The sequence below is a fragment of the Hakea prostrata genome, chromosome 1 (assembly GCF_041222555.1).
Source record: "Hakea prostrata isolate BN-2017 chromosome 1, UWA_Hpros_2, whole genome shotgun sequence".
Lineage (NCBI taxonomy): Eukaryota > Viridiplantae > Streptophyta > Magnoliopsida > Proteales > Proteaceae > Hakea > Hakea prostrata.
The window spans coordinates 6,211,278-6,221,553 of NC_142600.1; the positions used below are offsets into that span (position 1 = coordinate 6,211,278).

The following is a 10,276-nucleotide window of genomic DNA, read 5'->3' on the forward strand; positions in this document are numbered from 1 at the left end:
TCTCCTTGTTTCTCTTCTTCAACCTATGAAATGAGAGGGAAGAAGGAGAAAAGTAATTGATTGAAGTGCCTTCCTTACTGGGTAGATGGAAATAGACTTTCAGAATGGTTCAGAAGGAAAGGTTTGTATTTGGATGGTTAGTTCACAAGCCATCTAACTGCGGTAAGTTGTACTTTGGCTTTTTTAGTTTACACTTGTTACCCTGGGATAACCTTTGGTCTCTCTCCCCGATGCACTGATAGGGTTTCCTGTGGTTAAATGGGAATTTACTTACGTTCAGCGTGATTTTAGGCTGTCGGATCGTGTATCTCGGTCGAGATCTCAATCTAACAGCCTATAACATTTTGCTGAATGGTTAATTCACTGCATTAATGGCCTTGAACCCAAGCAAAATCAGGTTAAATGATACTATTTCTTTCACTATATGAGATAAATTGTTTTTTTTTTTTTTTTGGTAATGGAGATAAATTGTTCTTACATCCAAAAAAAAAAAATGTTCTCATGCAAAGCATCATGGAAGAGATTCTAGATAAACAGTGTTGATTGATGAGTAATCAAATGTGTATAATAATAATATTTTTCAACCAACATAGGGCTAGTCGACTTGTAAGACTTATACCTCTTAGGTGTTGTGGATTTGAACCTTGTAGGTGGCATATGTGATATCTCCATCTTCTATCCATTAAAAATCCCCTGTTTCAAATAATGATAGACAAATTATATTTATAACACTTAATTTTGAAGTTCTAACAAAAAAAAGGAATCACTCATCGAACTAATTTTCCATTACCGACTTTGAGTCAACGTATCTTTTACCAAACAATATGGGAATCGGCATATCCATTCTAGAATCCAAAGATTCCAAACAAAATTTTAACAAGTCATAAATGGATCATCTATTTTCTGTTTTTTGATAAAGGACACGTGTCCATCAGTCACATCCAAAAGGTTGAGGTTAGTTTAGAAGATACAAATTTTTTTATTTTAATTTAGTCTCAACCGTTGGATGTGACTAATAGATATGTGTCCTTCATCCGATAAAAAATATATAGTCCATTGTGTCCTTCATCCAATGGAAAATATATGGTCTATTTCTGGACCTGATAAAATTCCGGTTCCAAACACCTTTCAAATGCGCTTAATTAGTAACTACCATTTTTACCCAAAAAAAAAATAGTAATTACCGTGAAAAAGAACTTAGCCCAACTAAGTCTGGACTGGGCTTGGGCATTTTATTTATAAACGACCCGTTAAGGGCCCAGCGGAATTGTAGCATTCGGCAAAACCGTCGACGAGTGTTCTGGAAAGCACGTGGAAAATTCGTCGAAGTCTGCTGCTACAGTAAAAAGGTAAGAGGGTCCCTCCACTTTTGCACCGACAAAGGGGTCCCACCACTGTAATGTTCACAACTAGTCTCGATTGGCTTTGGCCAGTCAACCCTGATTAATTACCTTTTGAATAATCGCTAATATGACAATTTATATTTTTGTTCGAAGTGAAAGTAATTTGACACCAATTTAAATGTTTTACAAGATGTTGGAACTTGGAACCATTTTAATTAGCAAAGAAGAATATTTTATATTATGAGATGAATAGTTTGAATCTCTTGGGACCTGAGAGCCAACAGTGAAGTCCTATTATATACTTAAATATATTTAAATTATTATAAAGTAATTGTCCTTGAATTAGATAAATAATTATAATGTTTATTTTTATGTGGAAAAATAATGGCTACACAAAAATAATCATTCAATTATACTCTTAGCAAGAAACAAGCCCTGTATCTTGACCAGCAAGAACAACGAGCTAGGGAGACATCACGTGCTAGAGAAGCCTAGAACATAAAACTGGGTCGTATAGGGCCAATGCAATCAACTATTTTATCTATCACATAATTGTACTTAAACCTCAAAGTGACTTATTTATCTCTATTGCATGCATATATTTTATATCATTCCCAAAAGACTAGACCCTCTACTTGAAGACTATGCTCTCTTTATGTTATTTCACCGCACAGTTAGGAGAGAAGGTCATTTTTTTTTGTATCATAGATTAATTTATTGAGGCTAAGTTGCCAAAACAAAGTTACAAATTTTATGTAACAAAGGAGTAAGTATAGGCTAATTAGTCATGCCTACAAGTGACTTGACCCTCCTTAGAGTATTGAAAAGGTGGACCGAAGACCTTAATCCTTACATTGTGGTTAGAAGTGTGTCGGGTGCACAATCCTCTCTCCTCAACTCCTCTATTTGTCCCATGATGAAGGCCATATCATTAAATGAGGTAGATTCTTTACTTTTTTCGAAGGATAATAAATGATGCCCTTTAAGGCTTCTTGCTTTTCACACTATCCGCCTTATCTCTCTAGTTCCTTGTTCTTAAATCTTGGTCCTCGCTTCTTGTTCGCTTATGGTTCTTCCTTTATGATGCAATTTCCTCCATTATCTTCTTCCTTTACGACCCGGGTTTCTCAATGGGGCATCCTGACTTGTTGTGCTCATTGCATGGTCACTCACAACGAGCTTCTTCCTCTAGTATCCTTAGTAGCTCACGATGAAGGATCGTATCCACACAACTGGCGATGAAACTGGGAAGGATGTTGTTGCTCTTCTCTGGACATGGAGTGGTTTCGATTGAAGGTTCTTTCACTTGGTATCTCCCTCACAAGAGAAGCAAACATGTTATCTTTGGAAACGTTAGGGGCTACAAACCCCTCCCTGTTGTTGAGATGGTTGATCAGTTGGCTCTACTATGGGAAAATGGTGGAGCAAGTTACATAATATGTTACAACATGACATCAGTGGCTGCTGGGTTTGTCTCGGAGGAACATAGGAATCGTGCCCTCTCCTTCGCGCCTTAGTGGGTTGACTCCTTGCTTCTGCACCTAACACACACCCCTTTCCTAGATAAATTCTCGCCTGGAGACCTGGCACCCCCTTTGACCCTTTGGATCTAGCTCCACAATATCCGTGAAGACTGCTACAAGGAGCCTTTGGTGTCGGATGTGGCGACAACGTTCAAGAAAGTTGTTGATGTCCAGTTAAACCGTAAGGCTCTAGGTCTTCCTCCTAAAGTGGCATGAGTTAAGGTCATGTATGACATCAATATATCCGTGGAATTGTAGACAACGATTTGTAACCCAAACGGTGAATGTTATCAAGTTAAATGCTTCTTTGAGTTGAATTTGTTGTGTTCCCGTTGCAATAGAGTCTCCCACAATGACAATATGTGCCCTCAAAGGAAGCTATCAGATGAGAGTCCTAATCTAAATGTATCTCATTCAACCCTTTGACCCCATGGATTCATTCCAATCTTTCGTCACCTCCCTTCTCTCCAATTCTCTTAACCTTGATTCATTCTTGAACTCTACGAATGAGGACATCTTGCTGAAAATCTATGATAGGATCAACCAAAACATGCTTCATCCCTTTTCAAATGCATTTTATCAAGTTCCAGTAGCGGATCAAATCCTGATGGACAACCAAGAATTCCAGTTAATGCAATTCTCTCCAAATGGAATACAAATTCTAATCTATGTGTGCTTTGTGGTAGGAGTGAATTAAGATGGCATCTTTTTTTTTTTCTTTCTTTCATCTGCGACTGAACAAGAAGGATCTAGACAGTTGGACCACTAGGATTACGATTTGAAATGCTACATTTCTTAAACATTTTTGAATTTTGTTTGGATTTGTTATTTAATTCCCACCTCGACAAACTATCGTTATGATAGACTTTCTCTATACTAATAGCTACTTGTTACAACATTTGGCAAATTCATAATGATGTTATTTTCAAGGAAGATCAGCCTAACCCCACGCAGGCTTTGAACTTTATAACTATGTGGTGTAAGGACTTAAACCTGCAACCACCTAGACATTATGATGATTCAAACATAGTGACCCCGCTCATTCCTAATAGTCTCGAACTCTTTTCCATTTTCCAAACAACGTCCTTATCTAACCTTACGATACTATTATGTGCAAGTGTTGTGCATCATACAAACCAAGAAGTCGGTTGCTGTTGGGGAATAATACACTATGGACTTGTGGTATACTGCTGGAGTGGTGCCTATGTTGGATTTGCATTATCTAGGGCTATTTTGAAAGGATTGGTTCAAGGGATAAATATGGCCCAACAAATGTTTCATTCGAATTGAATTTATATGGAGTAATGGGATCATATTGCAAAATTCTTACCTTCACTTCATAAACCAAGGTCTTTAGATTTAATTCATGACCTATTGCATTTGACACCCAAATTAATAGGGATAGCTTTCGAAAGAATCCCCTAGAGGAGCTTTATGAGGTATTCCACAAGTTTGCTAATAGGGCATTGGGGTCCAAAGGTTCTATGCGGGATAATTTGACTTCGGAGAAACATTATACTATGTAATTTTATGGCTTATCGTATTAAAAAGAAAAAAATGATGTCCTTTATACATGGTTTAATTGCCAACTCAACTCACAAATTTATTTTTTTTTTATCAAATTATCACTTTTACCTTGTTACCCCTTAAAATAATAACTTTTAATTTTTTAAATTACTATTAACAACTTCATTGTCATTAAGCTCCGTAAGTTAACTGATTTAATGACATCTTTGTATTTTTTTCTTTCAAAAATTTCAAGTTAACCTCCTAGATTGTTATTATTTATTATTTTTTTCTTCTTCTTTCCCAAATGTTATTACTTATTCATCTTATTGGAATTTCAAAATAACAAGAATATGGGGCAAAATTTATAGTTCTACCGATTTATAAATGAGGACAATATCATTTTCTTGGATTGTTAATTCTAACAAAGGAAAAAATGGATAATAGAGGCAATGCAGGGTTGGTAGAGTGATAAGGATCTTGTCCTTATCCCCTATATATTACAAGTTAAGGTGACCATGGCAATTTTATAATAAGCAGGTTAGATTAATAATTAAGCCAAGAGAAAGGGATAATGTTGATTATTAGTATTTTTTGAATGTTTTATGATTTTTAGATAAAATTTATTTTTCCTCACTTACTATAAAAGAATTTTGACTCTGACCAAAAAAAATAAAAATTGAGAGCGACGTTTAGGGCTCCACGTCGGACTATCGAAGTCTCAGACTCGCTTGGTTCAAGTTAATATTTTCAATCTTCATTCTCTGCTTGTTTTCAGAAAAATTAAAATTATCATCCCCTTTCGATTGCAACGAGGGAAGGAGATGATTTCTCGCTGTCTAGATCGATGAAGGGAAGAAGTCTGGTTGACTATAATTCATTCCTAGTCAAGCTTTTGATTTTTCTATCAAATTTAAGATTCTTTATTGGTTCTTATTACTAAAATTTGTTATTCGTTTTACTGTGATTGGTCCTCTTGCTTTTGGCCCAAGATTTTTAAGAATCTAAGGAGCTATCCTTATCACTTACAGGTACAAATCTTTCTATTTCATTTTCACATTCATCAGAAGGGTTTTAATCTCTTCCAGTATAGCATTTCCTACTGTTTTTGTTGTTGATGGTGGTCGTAGCGATGCGGGTTATTGTTAGTTCAGGTAGTTGATACTTATTTTGTTAGTTCAGATTCAAAATTGAATTGAATGTAGAGGATTCTAGGGTTTCTGAAGGTATACAACTTTAAATTTAGTACTCAATTTTGTCGGTTTCTCTGGTAAACTCCGATCAGTTATTGTTATGTCGGGCGATCAGTGTGGTTCTAGCTTGTTTCTATCTCTACCAGACGATGTATTTGCAATCGTCTCCGGTTCCCTCTCTCCGAGGGACCTCTGCAATCTCAGTCTTTGCTGTCGGACCCTTTATGAACTTGCTCTCTCTGAAAAGGTCTGGCTCTCCCAGTGTGAGATGACCGGTGTGCTTGCTGATCCAGATCTCGTCGAATGGCGTACTGGTGTGTCCTCTTACAGTGCTCTCTTTAGGTTTCTTTTTTCTGTTCAGCCCTTAATTGGTATCTGGGTACATCAGAACCCGGAGCTTGGCAATGTAGTCTATGTGATGCCTGGTTTCTTATCTGTTGTTGGGTGCCGAATCATCCCTCAAGAGCTTGGTCCACTGGGGCTTCATGACGGGCCTATCTTATGGGCACCTGTTTTTGAGATTGTCAGTGAATCTGATGGCTCTGCGGCATTCTTTTTGCATGGGCGGGAGAAGGATACTGATTACTTGTATCCTGGTCTGTTCAAGCCTGTTGATAGAGCCTGCAATGTGCTCTCACTTGAGGTAGAACCACAGCAGCATTGTTGTGGAGGCATATTATTGCATAGTAAGATTAGTAGGTCTGACTATGGAACTTCAGAGTCACAGAGGTTAATGGGAACTTGCAAGCCTGTGGTACCCTTCAGTAGATTGGCCTTTTGTGACAGACGAAAACTGCTCGAAGTCGTTACCAACTTGGTTCGCTTAAGGGTCCCTGACATGGTAGACGAGCCACTGTTTCCTGTCTTCAGAGATGATAAGGTGAACTTTCAGAAGTATTTGGTGCTCTTGTCTGCGCGCCGTTCTGCGTTAATGCGGATGTACAAGCTTGGTGAGGGCCGCATTGATTGGGAATCAGCCCCTGGACTCCCTTCGGATCCTATCCGGATGGAAATGAACAAAATCAAGAAGAACCTTAATGCTAAAGGTGACTGGTGCAGTCCTGCCAATGGAGAGGAGAGTGATTCACAAAGTACAAAAAGGAGAACTGTAGCTGGGTATATTAAGGATAGCCTGAAACAGATACTTGGGAGGTCCAGCTCCATCAATGATCCTGCCAGTTCGAGAAACAGTACTTCAAGCAGTGAAGCTAAATATGCACAGCTTCATGAGTTCTTAAGGTCAGGAGACACAATTGGGCTGAGCTTACATGCTTGTACCATGAAACTATCTACTTATCGAGCATGGCCGAACATGCCTGACAATCGGTTTGCCCTATACAAGCTGCCCGTGAAGATGCCAAAAGCTGGTGAAGAGTATTCAGGCCTTTGGGGTGGCACCTTTGGCTGGCCCCCCGAAACGCCTGCTGCAGACAAACCTGCAAAAGCTTTATTCTTTCTTTTGCTTACGTATGAAGAGTCGGAAGGTCAGCGACTTCTCATTGCAACCAAAATATTAGAAGGCACCCATTATGTCCTTCATCCCAATGGGTCGGCGATGTTTATTGTGAAGATTGATGAACCTTCATCAGATCTGTTCCCTTGGGATAAAGATGCAGATTCCACACCCATAGAGGTGAAGCATGCTTATAACGGTGAGGGTATCGCAAATGGGTATGGTTTCAGATATCCTGGTGCTAAGCCTGGTTCATTATTTGTGATTCAGAATGAAGTCCTTGCATTTATCTGGAAGGATTCCAAATCTGTCCTGACCCTGCAGAGGCTTGACCTACAATCACTCCTTAAGAAGGGTGAAAGGGTGCCTGCTTTGCCTCCTGTTGTTAACTTTTCATATTTGACAAAGTCATATTCGAATGTGTTTGCAAGTGTTTCAAACACCTCATATTGCTTTTCTTCATCAAGGTGTGTCTTCTATCTCCCACATGATGATTCATGTAGTATTTCAGTTTCTTATGGTCTCCCTCGCCGTGCATTTAAATTATTGTGAAATAGTTAAGCTGTTTTATAATGGTCTGAATATAAACATGTGTTGCACAAGTTGATGATTGTGATTGCTTTACTATTTTCATTTTTTCCGTGTATAGTTCAGTTTGGTATTTTGTATCTGCTGCATGAATTTTTATTTTATTATATTTTTTTAATATCTGGGAAGACCTTTCTTCATTTCGTTTGCAGGAGAAATATTATCAGTGACCTCATTGTTTTATCTAGTGGCTAATGCAACCATAATCCCAAACCATTTTTCATTGAGTGAATTTCTTTAAGTTTCTGTATGAGTATAACTGTTTTGACCTGTTAATTGTTATCCTTTTTTTTTCTGATGTTGTTGATATAGGTCAAATACATCATATTCTTGTTTGACGTTCAAAGAAATGTCAGTGCAGATTCATTTGAAGTTAGAAGTGTTTCGTTAAGTAATCTTAAGAAATCTTAGAAGGCTGCGCAGGAAAATTGCCCCCGGGCTCTGCTTGTGTGGAAGCCTTAGGCACTGGGTGTGCCCTTTTTCTTTTCTTTTAAGTCAATGTAGAAGGCATCCTGCCATTTCTGCTCCTTTGTCCAATGTTTTTACCATTCTGAGGATGTGGTAAATGTGCAAAGTCCTTCCCAATGCTTACTAAGAAAACTATGGTATTAACCTCGAGGGTTGGCTCAGTTGGCAAAAGACCAACGCTTCCATGTAGGAGTTCAGAGTTTTAATCCCCTCAGGGGCTGAGACGAAGCCCCGCCAAAATTAATTATATAAAAGCTCCCGTGAGGATGTAGTCGAGGTACGCGGAAGCTGGCCCGGATGAACCTCAGATCCCCCCCAAAAAAAAGAAAAAAAAAGAAAAGAAAACTATGGTATTCATTAGATTGTAAAATTACTAGCACTTGGATTTAATCCCTTCATTGTTGTCTTCCTTCCCCTCTTGACGATATCTTTGAGGAAGAATATGAATTCTTGTGATTTAATCCAAAAGTAAATTATACATCGAAAAATTGGATTATGGAATCACTCATGTTTTAGAGTTTTTCTGGGGTTTTTTCCTTACAATTTTCTTTGCTTTCTCTTTTCTAGAATTTTTATATTTTCTATGGCTTACTATGAAGCTTAGCAATCAAATCTTGGTTGTGCACACTTGGCTAAAACAGTGAATTATTTTAGGGTAGATTTTTGGACCTTGGAGTAATGATTAAACTTGTGAACAATCTAACATAGCCAACCGGAAGATATTTTCCTCTGCTTTCTTTAAAACCTTACTGGTGAGTGCTGATTTTGGTAAAAAGCCAAGATTATGTTTATTTGGCTTACTTCTCAACCTTTTATTTGGTAATCAAAATGTTTATGATGTGATTATTCTGAAATGTTATCTCATTGAGGAATCTTGAATTATGATTTGTATCTAAACCATGATTCAGATGGTAAAAATATATAAGGATTTTCCTTTAGGGGATGGGGAATGCTGAAAAGGTTCTTTATTTATCCTGTGGAGTATCAAATTGATACAGAATGACACTAGTGAGTTATGGATGGGGCTGAGATTCTGGTAGCCTGTATATAGAGAGTGCTTGGACTAGACACTAATTATAGCAGTTATTTATTAATACTTCATTTAGTTGTTCTTAATAGATTGTATTTTGTGGGAGGATTATTCAAAATTAGTCTCTTATATTATCAAGCTTTGATGTGCACGTCTCTCTGTCTCTTTCTCTGAAGATCAAATCTTCTACTGACATTGATGCTAAAAGGGAAATCCACTCACTGCTTCTGGTTCACTGGTTCCAAGGTTTGGTTGAAGGAGTGTTTAAAATAATTTTGTCGTATGAAGTAATTGAATTATTTGAGTCATGAATGGCAGGGACTTGGTAGTTAAACTGATAGTAATTGATATGGAATGACTGCTCATGCCAATTCCCAACCCCTCCCCCAAGCCCCCAACAAATCAGTTTCCCTATCTAAAATTGCGAAGGACAAAAAGCAATTGAATGATCATTTGAGATTTTTCTCCTTTTTTCCATGACAGGTAATATCGTTCATCGGATCATATGTACTCAGAATGCAGTAAACATGTAGGACTTTGGCACATGTTCAATTATTAGGGGAATCATGGCGATGGAGGCTCCACCACACCAGTAGTTATGAGGGCATAAACAGCAATTTATTTCTCTCAATGTCTGTCACCTAGAGACGGCAAAGTGCTGTTCACCATGGTCATGATGTTGAGGAATTTCTCCCGGGAATTCTGTTTTAGTTAGTTTATATATAATCCAGTGTATAGTTGATGTGATCATGCCTTAGGAATTAGGGTATATTTTTGAAAATAAAAATCGAACATTTGTATCCAAATGATCAGGGATCATCAATTACTGCTTGATGTAATAAAGGTCCTTAATTTGTTTTAATGTAGCACATCATAGGAACTCAAAGGTACTGTCATAGCTCAATTGTATGCTTCATACTCAGGTTGTTGTGCTTTGAAGTTATCTGAAACTTCATTCTGTACTTCCACTCTCTCTCTCTCTCTCTCGCACTCATACACATAGGCATGGATGTGGTTATTCGGACCTCCCTTTGAACACATTGATTTGCCCCTTAAAAAAAATTTATGGAAAACAAAAGCAAAAAAATTTGGTAAAACAATTGAATCTTATGTTCCCAACCTAGATAGTGCAGTGCTGGTAAGGCATGCTTGCCTCACTACAACTGGAATGC

General features: G+C 37.7%; 1 protein-coding gene across 1 annotated transcript; it reads left to right on the forward strand.

Annotated features, from left to right (window-relative positions):
* The first annotated feature begins 5,113 nt into the window (after nucleotides 1–5,113).
* LOC149026985 (F-box protein At5g39450-like) lies at nucleotides 5,114–10,114 on the forward strand. Its single transcript, XM_089157750.1, has 2 exons — nucleotides 5,114–7,485; nucleotides 9,588–10,114. The coding sequence occupies exons 1-2, from the start codon at nucleotides 5,666–5,668 to the stop codon at nucleotides 9,589–9,591; spliced, it is 1,824 nt and encodes a 607-aa protein (XP_089013876.1). The 5' UTR covers nucleotides 5,114–5,665; the 3' UTR covers nucleotides 9,592–10,114.
* Nucleotides 10,115–10,276: the final 162 nt, after the last annotated feature.

What these genes read in the sequence shown, in the direction of transcription:
- LOC149026985 (XM_089157750.1), top strand. Translation starts at nt 5,666, where the DNA reads ATGTCGGGCGATCAGTGTGGTTCTAGCTTGTTTCTATCTCTACCAGAC.